At 33.5% G+C, this 23,004-nt stretch overlaps 1 protein-coding gene across 5 annotated transcripts in view; it reads right to left on the reverse strand.

Moving 5' to 3' along the window:
- Positions 1-23,004, reverse strand: part of TRAPPC8 (trafficking protein particle complex subunit 8) — a 77,393-nt gene that overhangs the window by 15,650 nt on the left and 38,739 nt on the right. For all 5 annotated transcript variants that reach the window (XM_033087347.1, XM_033087344.1, XM_033087346.1 and 2 more), the window contains 12 exons: positions 19,839-20,063; positions 19,332-19,440; positions 17,248-17,442; positions 16,696-16,826; positions 13,789-13,863; positions 13,173-13,299; positions 11,008-11,162; positions 6,050-6,492; positions 4,572-4,719; positions 3,258-3,354; positions 1,556-1,624; positions 1,409-1,467 (listed from right to left, as the gene is read on the reverse strand). In XM_033087347.1, the coding sequence (XP_032943238.1) occupies positions 1,409-1,467; positions 1,556-1,624; positions 3,258-3,354; positions 4,572-4,719; positions 6,050-6,492; positions 11,008-11,162; positions 13,173-13,299; positions 13,789-13,863; positions 16,696-16,826; positions 17,248-17,442; positions 19,332-19,440; positions 19,839-20,063 (1,833 nt within the window). The remainder of the gene's footprint in view (positions 1-1,408; positions 1,468-1,555; positions 1,625-3,257; positions 3,355-4,571; positions 4,720-6,049; positions 6,493-11,007; positions 11,163-13,172; positions 13,300-13,788; positions 13,864-16,695; positions 16,827-17,247; positions 17,443-19,331; positions 19,441-19,838; positions 20,064-23,004) is intronic.

Here is a 23,004-nt window from a genome sequence, read left to right on the forward strand (position 1 = left end):
TTGGTGCAAAAGTAATTGCGGTTTTTGCAATTATTTTTCTCCTTTTAAACCGCAATTACTTTTGCACCAACCTAACATGTTAAGCTTCGAGATAATAATTAAACATTAATAAATACACACATTTTCCCCATGTGAAGGAATGAACTTTTCCTGGTAAACCATTGTCCCCAGTTTTCTCACTGATCTGTAGCGCTTGCTTGGTAACTTCTATTTATTCAACCAGATTCATCAAAGAGAAAATGTCTTTTTGTTTCTGCCTTCTGTAATGCTCCTATACAAAATTATTTAGCAACAAATACAATAAAAGTTATAACCTGAACATAATTTAAGGTTCTGATGATGTTTCTAGGAATTTTAAATTTAAAAATGAACTAAATAAACAACCGGAGTCCTGAAAGCTAAATTCAACCATTCAGAAAGCAGTGTCTCCCAAAGTCACACTTGTTTTGGAATTATTGGGCTTTTGGTGCTCTGATCTATTTCTAAATAGCCGCTTCCTCAAATGGTCAAAAGACAGTCACAAAGAGCAAGGCAGATGAAGGCAAATGATAAGAGAAATACGAACGTATAAGGATGTGGTAATTATCAAGGAGAAGAACACAAGGAGAAAATTATAGCATAACAACTCACAACTACATGGAATTTTACACTCGTGGTCCAGTATTTCTCAAAGCAGATGCCCAGATCACCTCTTCAGATTACTTACTTGCAGGGGTGGTGAAAAATGCCTATTCCTAAACTCCACCCAAGAAGTAATGAGCCAGAGCTTTAGAAACAGAGAGGCAAAGCTCTCAGTTTTACAAAATTCTCTAGGTCAAAAACAGAGCCTGCAGACGGATAACCGCAGTATCACCTAAGGAGCTTATAGCAATATCAGGTCTCACGCCAGTTCTACTGAATCAGAACGTGCATTTTAACAAGATCCCCAGGTGACTCACATGCACATTTTTTGAAAGTTTGTAAACCAATGCTCTTGGTGATTCTTACATATAATGACAATAATACATTTAAAATCACAAAAGAGCTTATTATTTGGGTCTCAGAACCATATGATATACAAAATCCAGAGGATTATCACCTATATGTTCCACTGTGACCGTCTTCCCTAATAAACAGGTTCCCTCATATAATCCAGCTTATTTTTTTTTTTAATCCCAAAGACTATACTTATTTCATGTGATACTCTCAAAAGAAAGTTAATTTTAACTAATGAATTAAAATGGGATAGTCTATGTAGCATTTTTGGTCTGTTCTAGGGCATGAAGTCAAGTTGCAAAACCCAACAAAGTCGATACGTTCATCCACCAAAGAATCTGGGGATTACTAGAGCAATAGTTTCACCAAAATCATCAGATTTTCCAGAACTGTGACTTTTAAAATCAAATACTACTGTGCTTATTTGCATTACCTGTTCATTTCCAAAGATGATATCTGCAAAGGTGTATTTTTCTGAGGACTGTGCAGCAACTAAAAAACAGGGGAAAACAAACTAATCATACTACTGGCATGAAATATAAAATGACTATTAAGAAAGTATGAAATAAAGTGAATTTACCTTCTTTTTCCTTACATCGTATTGCCTTGAAGCAAAACTTTCCCTTTTCTCTACTGGCAAGTTTGGCATCTAGGAAGAACAGATAAAATGTCAAAGATCTCTCTCAGTTTATGATATGGTAAAAGCAACTCATCATTCAGACTTCCTCGGTCAAAATGGAAAATAATTCATAATCATAAAGAATGTTTAAAAGTGTCTTTGCTTTCATCTCAATGAAGTAAATCACACTAAGCTCTTAAAAAAGGATAAACTTGCCAGAATGGCCAGATGGTTCAGTTGGTTAGAGCACAAGCTCTTAACAACAGGGTTGCCAGTTCTATTCCCACATGGGCCAGTGAGCTGCACCCTCCACAACTAGATTGAAGACAAAGAGCTGCCGCTGAGCTGCTGGTGGGGCAGCAGGATGGCTCAGATGGTTAGAGTGTGAGCTCTTAACAACAAGGTTGCCAGTTCAATTACCACATGGGATGGTGGGTTGCGCCCCCTGCAACTAAGACTGAAAACGAAGACTGGACTTGGAGCTGAGCTGCGCCCTCCACAAAAGGACAACGACTTACTGACTTGGAGCTGATGGGTCCTGGAAAAACACACTGTTCCCCAATTTTCCCCAATAAAAATAAATTTAAAAAAAAGGAATAAAAAAGATAAAATTGTCTTGAAATACATGTCCATATGTGTGTATCTATCTATGTGTATATCTATCTATCTATATATATGACATTATAGATAAACAGAAAGTTTGAAAGATCAGAACTTGGGGGTTAGAGAGCCCACAATCCCACAATTCCACCACTCTACTATTTCTTCATTTCCTTTCAGCATTTATACGCATGATTTTGACCAATATTGTGATATGTACACACTTTGCTATGATGCATTTTCCCACCATTGCAGACACTTCTAAAATGCTAATATATTTTAATGACCACAAAAACAATCTCAGTTGAAGCTTAATTTATATTAAAGCCACACTGAATTTTTCCCTAGTAAGTATACTCTTACAACATATTGCCTAAATATATGGATTTTCCCGTATTTTAAATTAATTCCTTTGTATAAATTCCAAAAATAAGGATAACCATGAGGCTAAGTAAGGGTTTAAACATTTTTATATCTTTTGAATATATACAATTCTTTTCCAGAAAGAGCAAATATCATTTTGCCAGCTTCATTCCACTCTTACAAGCATTAGATATTCTCATATTTCTGGCAGGATGATAAACTGATAGAAACATTCTGGAAAACAATTAGTCAATATATATCAAAAGGGTGCATATTCTTGTTTGAATGTTATATAGATATGGAAATATACGGAAGAGTCAGTCAGCACATAGGGACAGTTACACAAAGAAAATCCAGCTTTCTAATGGCAAAGGAAACAAAGAGAAACTTCCATATTCTAGTTTATATGTTTCTGTACTGTTTGAAATTTTGACAGTGATCATGTATTCAGGCACCAATTTTACAACCGAATAAGAACAGGAAAAAAGTGCAAAAAGAAAGATACAAATAAAAAGATGGAAAAGAATGAACAAAAGTAGATAATATGATTCACAGTTATACCGAAAGCACAATTTGATGCTTAAAAAAGTTAATTATAAGAAAGGCACGAATCATCGTATATTATGGTACTATTCTGAAAAAAAAATCAAGCAATGAAGACATGTCAGAATTGACTATGAAGAGAAGAAAAGGCACAAACCTTTGTTTTCAGAGAGATTTACAGATTTCTGTAACTTCCAGTGTTTGCTACTACTTGATACTTGTACTATATGGAATTCCTTAACACCTGCTTCACTCTAGCAAAAACAAATGAAAGAATCATTCAGGATTTAGGAGCACTAACTTAGAGTATTCCAATAAAAACAATATTCAGACTCTGCTACCAAAGTCAACATCAATTAACATGAGATTTTTATTTTGAAATGTTATATATACTTCAGAAAGTTTAAGTTATTTCAATCCCTTTTTAAATTTCTTAAAACAGAGAAGTCAACATTCCATCTAAGAAACATGTTTATAATGCACTCCCAGTGGCAAATTTTAAAATACTAAAAGTATTCAGTTATTAGAATCTATCATAATGAGTTATTGGTAGGGTTTAATAGATCAAAAATTATTTGTTGTCAATTTTGAATCAAAACTGTATCTTTTTTTTTTTTTTTTAGTTCTTCAGATCTTTCTGATATCCTATTTCCATTTAAGGCAAAAAAACAAACAACAAAAAACTCACAAAACAGAATCCCAATATACAATATACATAAAGTTATTTAAATTGTATGTAATTTTTTGTTCTCCTAAATAAGACCTAATTTGAAATTATGAAAATTTTCTTACTCTTACAAATACTGATTTTTTTGGAAGATCATCAAAACAAAGTATTAGCTCATTAACCCTAAATATCCTAAATAGAAGTGACCATATAAATTTATGAAGCTTTTTAAAAGCAAAGGAGATTACAGAACTAATAAGTAACATCTCAAATAAGTATCTGGACTGTATCAATCTGAAGCTAAGATCCTATTTTAATCATGAGATTGCATTCCCTTATTTAAGAATATTTAGTCTTATATTTTGAATACATAAAACAGAAATGGGAGAATGTTTAAAATGTTTTATATTAAAGGAAATGGTACTGTCAGAAATGTGTAAGTGAAGAGTTATTAAGTTAATATTGAATGTGAAATCCTAACAGAACTTCGTAAATTTAATTACATCAATAGATTCTCAATGGTGAAATTAGAAAATACTTTATGACATCTTTTTTGGGTTGAATTACTGACATATGGGGCTATATATCATATGAATATGTACCATATTAATGCCACCAGATCCTTTTACTTGAAGAGAGACTTAAAATTACAAAGCTAATGGAGCATTAAGATGTTTTCACACTCTATGCTACATGAACATTTCTAAATTCCTAACTTATGAAGGGAAAAAAAATCCATTACTAAAAACAAAGGAAACACATCAAATATAATTAAAAACATAATTTAGTTTTAAACCAACTTACAGTATTGACATTTTCCACATCCACAAAGACCAGCATATTGCCTCCTCGGCCCTCCTCATCTTCAAGAGAATTACTTCTGCAGACAGTGGCTCGTACATTCAAAGATCGGCTGGTACAAATAACTGCAGTGTGTCTTAATATTCTGTGACTGAAGAAATAAAAAACTGTAAACTTAATCTAAAAACCTCTCCTTCTGTTAGGATTCTATAATTTCAAATAAAGCTTTTAAAACCTCATCACTCTCAGGACCATTTATACTTAAAAAAAAAGAATACAATAAAGCAAAATTATCTACTTGGCCTAACTTCAATTCTTTCTTCTCAATTTGGAAGGCAACTATTAGTCTCCCTGACTCTAGGCTTTTCCCTGCTCATTAAACTCATTTATATAGCAAGTGAAAGTAATCTTCAAATAGTAATGTCCTGATTATGCCTGGTTTACGACAGTGGTTCCAAAGAAACCGAACACCTTCCAAATAAACTCCAAACTTTCACCCGGCATTCAAGACCCTCCATAATATTTGTACATTTCAAGGTTTGTTCCCCTTTGGTTCCTTTATACATGTTTTACACTGTGGCCAAACCAACTCATTCAGTTTATATTTCCTAACTTGCAAATCTTCACTCATATATACACAGCCTCTCCCAGGAAGACCCATTAATCTCTTACATTTCTCCCTAAATATCCAAATTCTGAAATCTTTACTTTCCTTGGAAGCTCATTTTACCACTACTATATCCCGTAAAGCCTTCCCTGATTGCTTTGGCCAGAGTACTCTCTATCATTTTCTTGAGGGGAATTAACACTTATTTAGGATATAAAATATAATTATGCTTACAAATACTGTCATTTTGTTCTCACAGTAAGTCTACAAAATACTTTAAATATTCCATTAAATAAAGTAAATGTAGCGCAATTACTCCTAGTTAATTTTATAAAAATGACAACAAATAAAATATTCTGCTCTGTAATATAAAGGCCACATATCCTTGTGAAAGTGAGTTAGGTTTGATTTCTTTAGTGATCCTCATTGTAACATCTGTTCAGCAAAAGCATGTATTTTTTTCATGCATTCTCAGAGGTGAGGGGTTGGAGGGCAAAAGGGAAAAGGAAAGGTAAAACAAAATAATTTTCTTCAAACAGGATGACTGTAGACAGATTGTCTGCATATACAAATGATACCTGTGAATTTCATTATTATGTGATAACTCTGGCCACAGTACTTACCTATATCAAAGAATCAAAGAGTTTATAGATAGAAAAGCCACAGAAAAATTAATGTAGCTTAGTTTTTTCCACTTTCAGCCACTCAGAACTTGTAGTTATTAGGAACAACCTCAGATACAAACATCATGCAAAATAGGGAAGGGGTAGTATCTTAATAAACAATGACATGTCCATAAATATCAAAGTGTTTATTTGAATTTGTGCATATATTAAACATAGAAGTTAAATCAAAAAGCTTTTATAATACTCACCGTATTTTAGGCTGCCTTTGAACACTTTCATAATAAAACAGAAAGTTAATTTCATGGACGCCTTCCTCATCTGGCCCACGTAACCACATTGGTAGCTGAACTGAAGCTCCAGGGAGAAGAACAGTGTCAGGAAGGGGAACAGGAATCACCTCTGGCTGACTTCCTGTGCCAATGCCAAAGTCTACAGAAGAAGCTGATGATGTGAGTGCTGTACATTCAGAGGTAGAATCTGTCACAACAGTCTTGTAAGCACTACAGTTCTCAGATGCTGAGGGGCTTAGTGGTGTTAGAACAGCCGTGTTACCACCAAAAGTAAAGAACTCTGGACGTTTAGAAACAACCTTCAATCCAGTAAGAGGACATTTGCTGACATTGACAAATTCTACATATGCTTTTCGGATTTCTCCACAGAGGAGCCCTGTAGGAAAATGTATAAAGAACACCTGCATTGGAGGGAAAAAATATTATTATATTGTCTGTTAAAAATTCTGAACCCCTAATGAATAACATTTTAAGACGCTATATTCTTTACTAAAGGTTTAAAGTATTTTATTAATTCTCTCTGATTACTTCCTGAATTGATTCAAAACATTTACCACTGTTCATGGTCATTTTGACTCTGGGGAAGAGCCAAAAGTCGCATGGTGCCAGATCCGGTGACTAAGGGAAGATGAGGATACACAGTAATGTTTTTATTTGACAGAAATTGCCATACCAGAAGCGATGTGTGACATGGAGCACTGTCATTATGGAGGATGAAACCGTTTGCCCATTTCATGTCAATGTGTTATACGTGTTCCATGATTTATAGCACACTTTAAAATACACCTCTCAATAATAGCTCAAAACTCGACTGACTGCACCGAACAAGCTGGAACTTGTCACACACAGTTACTAAGGTTCATTGCGCTGCTTCCCGTATTGAAGATCCCTGCCTTTCTGTTGGATGGCACTTGGCAGCAGCATTCACCATAATTTTTTATCACAACAGAAAGGCTCCGTGTCACACATCACTTCTGGTACGGCAATTTCTATCAAATAAAAACATTACGGTGTGTCCTCATCCACTTTATTCACAGGATCTGGCACCATGTGACTTCTGGCTCTTCCCCAAAGTCAAAATGGTTTGGAATATCGAAAGCAGCCACAACAGCGCAACTAAAGACACTCAGGAAAGAGAACTTCTAGAACTGCTTCAGAAAGTGGCAAGAACGATGGAATAAGTGTGTTCGAAGTGAGGGGGATTAATAGCAATATGTCTTTTACTGTAATAATTTTTTTTTATTTAAACATTAACCGTATTGTTTGATCACACCTCATATTTATGTAAGTGGATATAGCTCATAGCTCACTGCTTGCTTTCAGTATGATACACAAATGGTAGTATACACAAGACACTTTAATTTTTCTCTCTTCTCAATGAGCATCAGTAATTTTCATCCTAATTTGCTTTGATAAATACATATTGTAAGAAATTATTTCATCAGGCAATTTAGATTGGTAACTTCTTTCACTACTCCTTTAAATACTTCAAATTCTATAAAATATTTCTGACATTAGGATAGGAACATTCTATGATTTTTTTTTTACCAGTATCATTGTTTATTCAAATATAATAAAAGGTCTCTTAACTAACCTCCATCATATCATGTTTGTTAGATTAACCAACTTCTCTAGTATCTTAGCAGAAAACAGTGAGTGATGTTCATGGAACTGAACATTAGTGACCTGAGACTTTGTACTATGCCTGCCTGTCTTGTCCTTATCAAGAGTCACCATTTGTTCCCAAACTTATTTTTAAAAATTAAGTATTATGTAAACTGCTTCCTTTTATACCTGAAAGTATCACTTCTATCTGTAGATAAAACCTAGACACGTATTGTACTTATGACTACTCAACACTTGTCTTTAGATTCCCACTCTGAAGCAAACAAAACTGGAAACTTAAAATGACAACTTATGGATGTGGCTGAATGCATGAAAGACAAAATGTAATTATTAGGAAAACCATACGAAAACAAAGAACTCATAGAAAAGGCCTCTGACCTAAATCAACTCCCCCCAAAATAGTCAATAAATGTACATTTGTATGTTTTCAATTAAGGTAAAATATTTAGGGTATGTATCTATTAAGTTTGGTTTTTTTTTTTTTTCATTTAATCAACCAAACACCAGTTGTTATTATACAGAATAAGAGGTGCTCTGCTAAAATACCCTCTTCAAGGAGAACTGCATCTATAATTAAAAACAACCAACCAAAAAAAACTATAGTATGCAGGAAGAAAAGTTAAGTACAGAACTACCAGTATCAAAAACAAGACGAATGTAAATTTAAAGAGTGTTAAGTTACACAGAATTTAAAATGAAACATCATCTGGTTCAACTTTCCTCATTTTTTATAAGTCAAAGAAATTTCCAAGGTCAGGTAATTAAAGATGGGGCTTAGGCAGAAGCCTAAAAGTAAAGCTCTGTCCATAACAATATGTTATCTGAGAAACACTGCACTTAAAAACCATTTGCACACCTAACAATCTTTATAATTGAAGAACATTTAAATGATATGATATAGTGAAAATTATAAGCTAGTAGAATCAATAAAAACTGAGTATTTCAGTGTGCTCTATGGGTTGACCTCAACTTTAACGAGAGAACAGAATCTTCCCTTTTGAAACTAAGCTCTAACACAACCCAAATAAAATGCTTAATAGTTAGTGACTGCTAAACTATTAACAGCGAATAGCCCTCCTTAACATTTGGATCCCAACTCATTTCGATCCATTTTCAGTCTTAGCCCTCCTAGCTATAGCAATGCAAACCTAATAAAAATGCAATACATCACTGTGGAAATTTAACAAGCATAGACAATAATGTCACATGTATAAGAAGAAAAAAATGAAAGATTATGAGATGGACTTGATTTGCCAGATTAAGAGAGATGGTAAAGCAAGAGTATGCTACTGACACAGAAAGGGAGGAGGGAATCATGACATGCGCAGAATAGGTAGCATCCCCCAAATAAAATAAAATAGATTAGGGATACTCTATGGTTATATTAGTATATTAGAAAGATGGCATAATGAACTGTCAATATTTAATTAACAGTAACTGGAATTAGAAACAAAGTTTGATCCCTAACCCTTGACATTCAGAAGAGTATATTCCCTTGGATTAAAATAATAAAACTAAAAGTTTTGACTAGGTAAGTCTCTGCAAGTACGTAATTATAAAACTTAGAAGCAATAAAGTAAAAGATTATTAGATATGACTTCATATAAGTTAAAAACCTTAGTGAAAGACACCAAATCAAAGTTAAATTATTAAATATTAATCAAGCAGAAACTAACATTGAAGTCAGTCTACAAGTGTTTTATTTGCCCTATATAACTTTAAATGCAACCAAATTATGCAAATGTAAAACCTGGGCAGAATACAAGCAACTCAGCAACACCTTCCCCCCAATACACCATTTTCATGAGTATGGTACCTACCCCCCACTACAGGTAGAGGAGATTAGTACCCATAAAACTCATCCAATGAAAGAAGGGAAATAACACCCAATTATAAAGGCATCAACAAGGCAATCATATGGACAAAAATTATATGAAGATTGATCAAAATTATTATTAATAGTTATCAGGGAACTGTAATAAAAACAATGCAATTTTTCACCAATCTGATTTGCAAAAGTTAAAAAAAAAAAAGAAAAACAACTAAAAATACCCAGTATGGCACAGATGTGAAGAAATGGGGACTCCCATTCTGAAGAAAAGTGCCAATTATTACAGCCTTGCTAAAGATAATTTTGTGGTATATTGCAAAAGTTTAAATTGATATATACCCTTTGACCCAGCAATTCCATTTTTAAAGTCTAATCTGAACTATAACATGGACAAAATATGTACATGATGATGTTTATTGAAAAACTGTCAGTTATGATGAAAAACTAGAACCACACCCATCAATAAATGGTTAAAACATATTACAATGTAACTAAATAAAATAACATGTACCTGTTAAAAAAATTTTTACTGAATGAAAACAAAGACAAAATTATGTTGTTAAAGACAAAAAGCAAGCCACAGAATCAAATGATTCCATTTATAATTACTAAACTGTATGTGTAAGTATACTTACTAGGGAAACTTGAGGACCGCTTTCCAGTGTTCACCCTTAATACTACATAAGCCTGCCTTTGGTCTACCTAATTTAAGGTAGGCCAGAATTCTCTCAGAAACTTGAAATTTGTAATAATGTGACATAAAGACTGGAAGTTGTTAGACTAAGGACATATCAAAAGAAATACTTTCTAAAAGCTTACAAGCATTTGCTGCTGCATTCCCTGGAGCTGCCAAGTCCTTGTTCTTCTTTGAGACTTACTGTTCTATACTTTAGTTGCCATGTCACATTCCAATATCCTTCAACTAAATAATAAGTTTTCTCTTTTTTGGCTTATATAAACTAGCATCAGTTTCTATCTTCTGCAACTGAAAGACCTTTAATTCACATGGCACGAAAGCAGGAAGGGATAGGATACATATCCTATTTTTTTTAACATTTGGATCCCAACTCATTTCGATCCATTTTCAGTCTTAGCCCTCCTAGCTTTTTATTCATATACTTACCCATATTGCTTCAATTTTTGTAAGCATTAATTCCCGTATTATTTTTGTATCTTACTGAAAAAGAGCCATTGATTTAACAACAAATGTGTTCTTTCAGAAGTGTTTTCCCAATTTCCATTAATATTTTGAGTGTTACGTTTTATAACCTAGTTATGACTTAATGCCAAGTTGCATGATTATCTTTGTGAATTAGATCTCCTTAAACCCTAGCTTAATAATAATTTAAAAGTACAGTTTAATGTAATATCAATAACTTCAAAGGCGAAAATTCACTCAAAGTATCATCTGACCTTTAGATAAAGTATTAAGTCCATGAAATTTTAAAAAGTGAAATACCTCCAACAGTGGCATTTCCTCAGTGATGATGGGATCTAACCGTCGATCGGGACCATATTTAATAGATGTTTTCTCTTCTTTTGTGTTGTTAAGTCGAGGACCTTGAATTTCTAAATCCTGTCTCCCTCGGACTGACATACTCAAGGAATGGTTTCCTGAAATAAAAAACAATGCCCTAAAATAACTAGGCATGTTAACTGATATCAGTATAGCTTGAATATATAAATACTCTAAGTTTCAGATTATTTCTAGAAAATCCTAGATAATTACTGACTAGCATGGTTAATCGAATAATTAAGCGTATTTTATTTTCATGTTTAACTACACTTATTTTATGCTGTTTAATTTCTCATTTTATTAGAATTAACTTACTTTGTAAAAAGACTACATATCACTAAGTAGTAAATTTTCTGAAACCTATTATTTAACCATAATGGCTGTTAACCAAAAAGATCTGAGAGAACAGTTGTGTTGGAACCAACAATTTGATTCAGGCTATGAAAAAAAAGATCTATTTTCAAAAGAAAAATACTCCAAAATACTGAACAAGTCAACTTTTCACTATTACTCATATTCAATATATATACTAATTTGAATTATTTCTGGATTATAAATCTCCATAACAGATTACACAAAGAAAATTTAATATAGCACAGGCAGCTTTCTCAAAATTAAAACTCATTTAATATTCCCCCCATAAAGCTTCCCCGCAGTGTGTGTAGGTGTGAAAAATGCTAGGATATACTACTATCTTTCCTAATCAGAGCCTTTAATGTGCTGATGTCTCTGTGATATTCCCAGACCAGACATACAATGTACCACTTCCCATGCTTCCTTTGATCCAGATCTCTATTATAGCATTTTACATAATAATGAACTGCATGAAATCACGAAAATTCTGCTTACAAGATGCAATTTAATAGTTAATTCAGGGCGTCCTCCCACTAATGTCCTAAAATAACATATAAATCATTATATTAATGAATATATTTGGTACCTTAAGTGAAGCAATTTAGCTATATTTTATTGACAATAACTTTGTTGTACTAGATTAAGATCCTAGGTATGTACAATTGAGAAAGGAAAGGAGCGTCAAAAAGTTCTTAACACCCGGATAACTTATTTAAAACATGCAATAAATTAGCAAGATTATTTATTAATGAACCTTGTTGGGTGCTTGTCAACCAAGAATTACAAATATGTAGTACTAAAATGAAGAATACCATACTCAATTTTAGTGAAATTTTTTTGTTTTTAATGTTTGAATTCTTATGGATTCATTCCACTTGTTTACTTTATTAAAAAAAATTTTTACTGAATCATCCTTAATATGCAGACAAGTAAAAATATTCAGCTGAAGGTTAAAAGGACCAACAAATTTTCCAAGAGTCCCCAAAATTAATAATCAGCTTTTATAAATGGTCTGTCAATGACTATCAATTTTTATTTGATAAAAATAAGATTTGTCTACTCAAATGAAGGGGTAGAAGTGAGGGATTTTATAGTAAACTCCCTGGCATCTTGTCAACTTAAACTCAAATATCTACATATAACAATTACAAGATAATGTGAGATCTAGAAGGGTTCCCTGAATTTAAAAAAAAAAAAAAAGTGACCTATGTTAAACATGTATCTTGTAGTTTTAGTCTTCTAAAATGTGTAAAACATATCATCTGGGTTACCAAAAATATCAACTTAACGCTAAAATCCTACTCTTTTTACAGAATGACAGAATTTAAGGTGCTTTATATCTAATAATGTGAAAACACTGGTCTTTAATTCGGTCTGTTTTATAAAAAAGACAATGTTCAAAAAATAGAATATGCTAAGATGGTTTTTGTATTGACAGCAGACATCTCAATCAATGGTTAGAATATATTTGGTTAGACTTTACTAACCTTGGATCAATAACAGAAAAGAAAAATACATAGTGTAGAACTTAAGAATTTCCGAAAGAAAATACATTAGAAGACATTAAAGCTGTTTACTTTTTGAAGCAATGTCAGAGTTTAAAATAATCCAAATTATTCATCTTTCAGTTGATTAGATATCTTTTTTAAAGGTACATAAACCCATTTTGAAAATACCTCATTTTCATTCATTTTAGTCTAGGAGAATATATTAAGTATTAGTTTTCTAATTGTTTAGCAATGCTGTAGCTTTACCTGTGTGACATCCAGGAAGAGCACCAATGCCATCTATTGTCATGGAGCCCTGAATAGTGCCAAGATTATAAACAATTCCCAGAATATGCAGCTCCCCTATGTGATGGGGAAAGAGCTTTAGTCTTGCCTGTGGAGATATTTAAGCCACTCTTATTATCTTAAATTTTTAATAATATCTTAAATTGTGCAATACCTATATTCTGTAATGGTGCAGAAATACAAACTCATTGACCTAAACTTTTAAATTATCAAATGCTCTTGTTGGAAAACATTTTCTTCAAAAGAAAATTTCTAAATTCAACAATCAGAGGCCCCGATCATCATCAATACTTTTATTAATAATAGAAATCAAAATATTCTGCTCAACCATCATGCTGACCCCAAGAGAAAAGCAAAAACTTTTCACCAGGTTTCTTAGGAAATCAACAAACCAAAAAGACCACTGCAAACCTACTTTTCCAACCAATTTCCTCCCGTGTAATTCCAGTATCCTAAGTTTCCAAATTTTACTTTTTAAGAAAACTAGAATATAAAACACATTGAATAAACTGATTTTTAAAGTGTTTTCATCTTACTTTTAGAAAGTCTTAAGACAGAAAAATAATCAAACAATTACCACTTTCGATTCTTCACTATTAATTAAGAATTCTGAAATAACTTCAGTTCCAATCATTTCAGGTTCACTTGTTACCTAAAAAATAAAATATTTTGTAAAATATACACTCTAACAAATAAAGTATCATATTATTACATTCCTATATATCAATACTTAAGAAAAATAACAATAATTATAGTTAGCATTTACTAGGTTCTTACTATGTGCTAAGCAATATACAAATTGTTTTATTTTCATAATTGCAATAAAGCCATGCAGTAGGAGGCACTTGATATTTTTAATTTCATGCAGTCCAACTCAACTGAGGAAGATAAGAGATCTACTCAAAGTTGCAGTCACCAAGAGATTAAAATCTCAAGAGATAAAGTTGAGCTGCTCAATATCACCAATGGCCAAAATGGCCATTTAATTTCATCTTACAAGAGCAAATTTCTCCATATTTTAATCCGACTTGCCTCTTTTTCCAAATTGGTTAATTATACATAGAAAAAGTAATGGCAGCCAAGTAGGATGCATACAAAACTGGTGGACAATAAGGGCAGTAAGAAAAGCAAAACAGGCCTGTCTGTTCCAAATCAATGACATCTGTTAAGAGTATATAAACACTATTCACCATGACATTAGTTACTTGACATAAGAAATAAAGATTACATTTCCCTAAATTTCAGTTCAGCATCTTAGTCTATCACAAATCAAAGCTCATGAAGAAATCCAAAGAGTTAGAAATTTATAGGAAAAGTGTAACCTCATTACACAATAAAATGTTTCACTTAACTTGAACAAACCGCCTTTAAAATCCAATTATTGAACAGACTAGTATACTTAAAAAGCGAATAGATATTTAAAAAAAAAAAAACTTTTCCAAGAGCAAGGAGTTCATACTCTTCTAATTTGTATTCCAGGTATCCATACATTAAAAAATGACTGAATTTGCTAAAATTCAAGTGAGAATACAGCCTAGGAAATTTCAATTTTTCAAACTAGTCACAATGAGTATAGTCACAAAATGTCTTCAATTAATTTAACCAGCAAGACTTTAAATAAGGCAATCTTTAAAAAAATCAAAATACTTCAAAAGAAATACTTCAAAAGTTTAAGTAGTTTAAAGTTAGTACAACAGACATCTCTCAAGTTCTCCCTTCATAAACCAGCACCAAAACGTTTGGATATTATTTCCCAGTTCCAAAATAATTTCACATTATTAAAGAGCACAGCAAGGTAGAATAAGTAAAATTTATATAATACATACTGGTGAATAAACTAACTAGGTAAAAAAATGTATTTATCCAAGTTATTTCTGTTACAATCAGCCAGGTAACAAAAATTCTTTGTTCAAGTCATTCCTGCTTCAAAAATAACATCTTAAATATATGAAGAGCTATTGTAAACATGGATAGGAAAAGACAAAAATAAGTATACATAAAGGGTATGAACAGATAATTCACAAAAACAGAAATACAAACACAAGAATTTCAACTTCACTAGAAATCAATGAAATGAAAAAAAAAATACTAACATGGCCTTTTTTTAAACCTATCAAATCAAGAAGATTTTTTTTTTTATAAACAAAAATGCTTAATGTTGCAAAGATGAGATACCCAACCCCATATACCGTGTTTTCCCGAAAATAAGACGTAGCCGGACAATCAGCTCTGATCCGTCTTTTGGAGCAAAAATTAATATAAGACCCAGTCTTATATTATAAGACCAGGTATATGATATATGATATGCTATGATATGATACAATATAATAAATATAATACTGGGTCTTATATTAATTTTTGATCCAAAAGCCACATTAGAGCTGATTGGCCGGCTAGGTCTTATTTTTGGGGAAACAGGATATGTTGCTGGTGAGAAACTCTTTGGTATGACTTTTTAAGAAACCAATAGCGTTTTAAAATATTTATTCCTGGGCGGTGGCTCAGGTGGTTGGAGCGCCATGCTCCTCAAGCCAAGGTCGCCGGTTCGATTCCCACATGGGCCAGTGAGTTGTGCCCTCTACAGCTAAAATTGTGAACAATAGCTCTCCCTGGAGCTGGGCTGCCGTGAGCAGCCAGAGGTTAGCCGGAGGTTGGCGTGAACTGCCATGTGCTGCCGTGTGCTGCCACTGGCTACCAGGTGCTGCCATGAGCAGCGGGTGGCCATCGTGAACGGCCGGCAGCTGGTGAGAGCTGCCATGAGCTGCTGTGAGCGGCCAACTGACAACTGGAGAGACTGCCTCAGTGGGGGGGGGAGCGCAAGGCTCATAATACCAGAATGGGCCAGGGAGCTGTGATCTACACAACTAGACTGAGAAACAACGGCTTGAACCGGAATGGGGCGGGGGAAGCGGAAGAAAGGGGAGAAAAAATATTTATTCCCCAAAATGTTCTAACTTCATGCCTCGCAATCTTTCCTACAGAAATAATCAGGATAAAAAACTATGCACCCAAATTTGCACCACTGAATGATTACGATAGTGAACAAATCGATCCTTCCAAAATAACTACCAACGGAAAGACAGAGTAACTTACAGGTCATCTATATGATGGAATGTTATGCAAAAATGAAATATTAAGACATTTTCAAAATCAAAATATGCATATAAATCAACAAAGAATAAAAAAACAAAAGACATAATATGAGAAAATCCCATGAGGGAAAAAAACAAAATGGAAATAATTGAAAAGACAGCAAAGTGTTAAAGTGGTTATCTAAATACTGAGAAGACAGTTTTATTTTTATTCCTTATGTTCTCTTGCATTCTCAATTTTCAACAACAAGCATATAACATATTTTATAACTAAGGGAAATACGCATAAAAAAGAGTAAGTGTAGCTCGCTGAACAGAGAAGTTGAAATGTTATAGCATCTGTTAAGCTATTACTGAAACATGCTTATTACAAATACCTTTTAATAACTTACTAGTTCTTTAACTTCTTCATTATCCTCTCCACTGAAATCTTTAGGTTGAAACTTCCAGAGCAATGACAAATCAGTCAACAAAAGTGGAACCTTCAAAGGGTTTCTAAAAGCCATTTCCACTGTTATCGGTTCTATAAAAGAAATGCCTAAGTAAGTAACTTCAATAAACCCCACACTTCACTCTATGCTTCAATTCTCTGAACATATCTTGCTTTCTTGGCTCTGAATTTCTGCCTAGACCATCCTTTACCAACTTGTAAATGTCCATTCACTGAAAATTCAGTTTCAAAACTACCTCCTCTAAAAGATTTCCCCAATTTTCTGTAATAAACAATGACATTCTCTCTTCCGTATTCCAACAGCACACTGTATCTCCCTATGTTAGAGCCCCCACTGCATGGTTTTATAAATGCAGCTCACTAAATTATGAGTTCCTAATTTATTTTTGCATCCCCAGCTTCCAGTGATTTTTTTGGCATACAGAAAATCATCTTGAATCTGCTGAAAGAAAACAAAAAAAAAAAACCAGGTATAAATATTCAAGTATATCACCTTCAACAACTGCAAGTGGAAATCTCGAGTTATCTGAGTAACTGTTCAAGCAGTATTGTGTGGGATGGAAACCGGATGGAATCACTCCTTTGTTAACCAAGGCCACAACTTGTTCCTCTAGTTCTCGCCACTGCTGAGAAGATTCATAGTCATATTCTTGATCAAGACTTATATGAGTAGCCGCTTGCTTTTCACCTAAAAAAAAAAGTGTCAAAACCAAATACACATGTTCCTTAATACCTGCCCTCAACTGAAACATATTTCAAATAAAAACTAATCTGAGAGAAAAATATCCTATTATTAACCCTATCCTAACTGGAACTTTGCTTATAATACTGATGCTTTTTTCCTCCTGACTCTGAAAGAATGTATTTTCCCTAGTCTCCCACAAATAATTTGGTATGAAATACTTCAAACACATGAACAAAGCATGTAGAATATAAAAAGTTTGTATATCAAAATTTAATAAGTCAACCTATGTTATATAATCCCAAGTATTTTTTATAAAATAAATGTTACAGGTAAAAGCTGATGTCCTCCTCTGTGTAACCCTCCCCAATCCTTCATCTCCACTGGCACTACTCCCCGGAGCTACTCCAAAGTTGAAGTATAGCATTCTCATCCATTTTTTATTTTTACTTTTATTTTACCACATATGAATGTATACATAAACAATGCATAGAACTGCTGTATGTTTGAAATATATAAATGAAATTATATTTGACCTCTCATTCTGTAACTTTTTTCACTCAACATTATGTGATGGGTATTATCCATGCTTAAACATGTTAGAATTCACTCATGTCCTACAGCATGAATCCATTATATGAATATGCCAAAATTTGTCAATTCATACCCTATTATTTCATGTTTTGCTATTAAAAACAATGCTGCTATAAACATCCTGATAAATACTTTTAAAATAAACTACTAAATTAGTCTTGAGAAGAAACATACTAAGCTCAAATATAAGAAGGCTTAGAATTACAAAGTTTACTTTAAAATGCAGCAAGAGCCTTAATATATTTATATTTTTGGCCACGTACTGCTATTCTAAGGCTCAATCCTTAAGGAAAAATCCTGTATTTAAAAAACCCTAACAACTAGAACAGCAGAATATTGGCAACTGTTCTCTACTTCTGTGTACATCTGAAAACTCCCGTAATAAAAAGTTAAGAAAACAAATTTTATCCACAAAGATGTCTATTACAACATGATTTTATATAAGCAAAAAGATGGAAGCAGTGACCTAAAATGTTAAAATAAAGGACTCCATATGCAATGAAAGGAATATCTTAGTCATTAAAAATGTTTATCAAGATTATATAAAAACAGGGGCCGGCCCGGTGGCTCAGGTGGTTAGAACTCCATGCTCCTAACTCCGAAGGCTGCCGGTTCGATTCCCACATGGGCCAGTGGGCTCTCAACCACAAGGCTGCCAGTTCAATTCCTCCAGTCCCGCAAGGGATGGTGGGCAGCGCCCCCTGCAACTAAGATTGAACACGGCACCTTGAGCTGAGCTGCCTCCTGGATGGCTCAGTTGGTTGGAGCGCGTCCTCTCAACCACAAGGTTGCCGGTTTCGATTCCAGCAAGGGATGGTGGGCTGTGCCCCCTGCAACTAGCAACGGCAACTGGACCTGGAGCTGAGCTGCGCCCTCCACAACTAAGACTGAAAAAGACAACTACTTGAAGCTGAATGGCACCCTCCACAACTAAGACTGAAAGGACAACTCCTTGACTTGGAAAAAAGTCCTGGAAATACACACTGTTCCCCAATAAAGTCCTGTTCCCCTTCCCCAATAAAATCTTTAAAAAAAAAATTATATAAAAACATGAGCATTCTTTATACTAAATGAGAAAATTATAATTACAGCTATTTTGTTGCTATTATTTTTGGCTTAAAGCTGGAAGGAAAAACACTGAAGTAGTGGTTATCTTCAGACGTCAACAGGATAGGTGATATGGTATAGAATTATTTATTTTCAAATGTTCTTTAACAACTACACATGATTTTTTAAATGGAGGAAAAAAACCTAAAAAAAATAGTCACTCGTTAACAAAACCCCCCAAAAACTTTACTAACCATCTGCAGGTCGTCTGTCGTGGCCAAAGAAAACCCGCGTGGCTGAACTATTAATGTATGGTAAAGGAAGCTGCGGTAAAGAACCATCTGGTGATAGCTGTCTTACATTCTAGGAGAAATACAAAAGAAAAAAAAAGAATTTCTGAGAAAACTCCATTTTCTTCATATTTGCTTCCTCATTTTTTAAGACACAAGGTATTAAAAACATGTTAAGCAAAAATATTAAGATAATTACTCGTTTTACTTAATACATCAGTCATAAAATATACAACTGTGAAGAACTTTAGATATCATTTATTCTAGCCCAAGAGAACCTTCCTAAGGTTACTCAGCTAGTTAGCTCTCTTTGGATGTTAAACTTCCAAACATTATTTTGTTATGAGAATATATATATATATATTCTAATAAAACCATTTTATTAGACTCCTACTAGATAGTACTGAATATGCTTTTTGCTAAAAATGATTTATATAATTTTAATATCTACTCTTGGAAATAAGTATTCACCTTGTAAACATAAAGATATTCTCTGAGGAAGGCCCCTTGTTGAGCTGCAGATTGTTTACTTTCATTGATTAAAATATGCCTAAAAGCAGACACAGCATTGTCCAGTTGCCTAAGAGTATAGGACTGGCGCCCAATAGTGAAGTTAATGTGATCCTCTGCAAGAGACCAGCCTTTTCCTTTATAAACTTGCATGGCTTGACAATAGCAGCGTAAAGCATGCTTTTTCTGTAAGAAAATAAACAAAGTATTACAATTCAAATTTCTCTTAGACGAAAAATAAATACACACACATACAATCGAATAACTGGTAACTGGTTCTTCTGAGACTGGAATGATGAGGAAAATTAAATTAACACTTAGGAAAACCTCTTTACAATTATTACTAAAAACTAAGAGGTCCTGAAGCAGGCAAGCAGCTGTTTTGTCCAAGGGCAAGAAGTCTAAGAAATCAGGAATAATGATTACTTCATGGAAAACCTTTGGAATTTCCAAAGCAGTAGCACATGGAGCTGTGGGTTAGTTAGAGGTTTGGTTGTTAGCTTGTAAATGAGAATTATCTTATGAAGTCTCAATTTTGTTACAGTCATCTCTCTTTATACCACTGCACTGGGCTGAATGGAAATACTGTGTGTGCTAACTCTGCATGTGTGAGTGTATGGTGTATGTGTGTGTATATATTTATGTGTATACACATTTTTAAACTACTGCTTTGTTTGGTAGTGATAGTTTGGTATTCTTTTCTTTTGCCTACTACTGCATCCTGCCTCACCCATGAGCAGATATTTGGTGTTAATCACATATCACTGCCACCCCCTGAACTCAACTTTCATCCTAAAAATGGGATTTGGTACCAAGGAAGAGGTCTCTCTCCACTAAAACTTTTGCTTCAGAGTGTATTTTTGTGCCCACTCCCCTGCCCAGGGTAGATTACAAACTTTGTACCATGCATAGCCAGAATTATTTGATTTTTAAGAAATGTCTTCTTGATAGAAAGATAATGAAAGCAACTCAAAATCATCTGCCACTTGATAGCATGCCATAAGAAGAATATAGTCTCTCTTTTGTGATATCCCTACAGATACCAAATTTGAATCCCATCATGAGGAAACATTAGAGAATCCTAAAGTTAGCGACACTCTACAAAATAATTGACCTATAATCTTCAAAAGTGTCAAGGTCAGAAAAGTCAAAGGATCCTTCTGAACAGGATCCTTCTGCTATACAGGACATTATTGGGACAACTGTCAAAACCCAAATGGTGTCTGAGGATTAGATAGTAGTACTGACAGGACACTTTATGCAAAGATAAACAATAGGGTAACATGTTCAGATGCTTGTGCACATACTACGGAAGAAGGGTTGCTAAAAACAATAGTTACAGTTTTTAATTTTTTTTTTCCACTTTAGATTCTGAGAAGTTCTAATTCATGAAGTGTACTAAGTTCTTGATTTTGATTGTTGTATTATGGTTATAGAGGAGAAAAGCTCTTGTTTCTGGAAGATAGGACATATGCCCTAAGGTATTTGGGAGTAATGGAGCACCAGGTAGACAAACTTAACTCTCAGTGGCTCAGGTAAACAATAGCTTATAACTATATTTGTAATTTTTCTTTTAAGTTTGAGACTGTTAAAATAATTTTTAAGTGTTTTTTTTAAAGAAAATCAACCCTAATCTCCATTTTGCATTTAGTAAAGAAACACAGATACTGATTCTTAAAAACTGAGAGATACAGAGAAATAATTGAATATGTTTAAGTGTCAAGTTCAAGTGCATTTTTCATGATTTAGTGGAAAAGCATCTAAAAAGATTTCAATGGTAACGAGGATTGAGAATCTGCCTTTTAAAATAAGAAAGATTGTCCAGGGTATACTGAACACAAACAAACCCCCCCCATCATTTTCTTAAATACTTTTTTTACTGATTGTAATCTTTTCTAATGCCAATCTTTTCTAATGCTACTTTTTAAATGCCTTGTACTGTTGATATTCTTAATGGAAAAATATTAAACTATAAAAGCTTTCTAGGGACAAGATAAGTAATTCAGCATGAACTCTCAATCAGAGGGACTGAGAGAATTGGAATTACTATGTCATCTCTTCTGTCGTCCTCACTCATGCCTGCCAATACACACACCTGTTTTAAATGGAAATGTTGGTGCTTCTCAGAAACAAGTTGGCCTTAGTCACAATTGTGTGTGCCCTATCTTCCAAGGAAGATACTGTTTTTGACCAACTTCAGTTTGCTTTTACAACAAATGTTTGTTTTTACAACAGATCTGTATTCCTAATCATACTCTCAGATTTCTATATAATGTATGAGAACAAGAATTCCTGGGTTTGGGTTGTATAGGGAGTGGTCACAAAATAGCAAAACCAACTTCCTTGGAATCATTAACTTTCTAAGATAACAACTACATTTAGAGATGATTATTAGGCCAGATAGCAAATGTATCTCAACCTACCACAAGTGTAGCATTTTTAACTTGCTATGCATAGAAGCAATATGCCCTATAATTTCAGAAGGCACTATATACAAAAGCAGCTGTTTCCAGTTCCAATAACGTCATTAGTTTCACAAATGAAACCACTCACAAAAGATGTGGGAAAAGGATGACTTTTTTAAAATAAAAGACAATGGACCATCCCTAATGATGTACATGATTTTCCTTCTAAGTAAAGGAAACCACATGCTTAATACCTTTTGTTAATTTCTGAACAGGACACTTTATGCAAAGGTAAACAATAGGATAACATGTTCAAATGCATGTGCACTTACTATGGAAGAAGGGCTGTTAAAAATAATAGTTACAGTTTTTAATTTTTTTTTCCACTTTAAAGCCTGAGAAGTTCTAATTCATGGAGTATATTAATCATTATAAAAATACATTTAATTTTATAAATATTTTTACAGTGTTGTATTGAATATATAGTGAGTCACATATTTTCTACCTTGCCAGTTTCTAAAAATACAGGAAGGAATCCAATTTTCAAATGTTGGTTTTTAAAAATCATGGCATTTTTATAAGAAACCGAGAGTAACTTTTTAAAAATTTTTCCATTAAAGTTGACATTCAATATTATATTAGTTTTAGGTGCACGGCATAGTGGTTAGACATTTATATAATTTATGAAGTGATCCTCCTGGTAAGTCTAGTACCCACATGAC

This window comes from Rhinolophus ferrumequinum, chromosome 19 (assembly GCF_004115265.2).
Source record: "Rhinolophus ferrumequinum isolate MPI-CBG mRhiFer1 chromosome 19, mRhiFer1_v1.p, whole genome shotgun sequence".
In the NCBI taxonomy this organism is placed as follows: Eukaryota; Metazoa; Chordata; class Mammalia; order Chiroptera; family Rhinolophidae; genus Rhinolophus; species Rhinolophus ferrumequinum.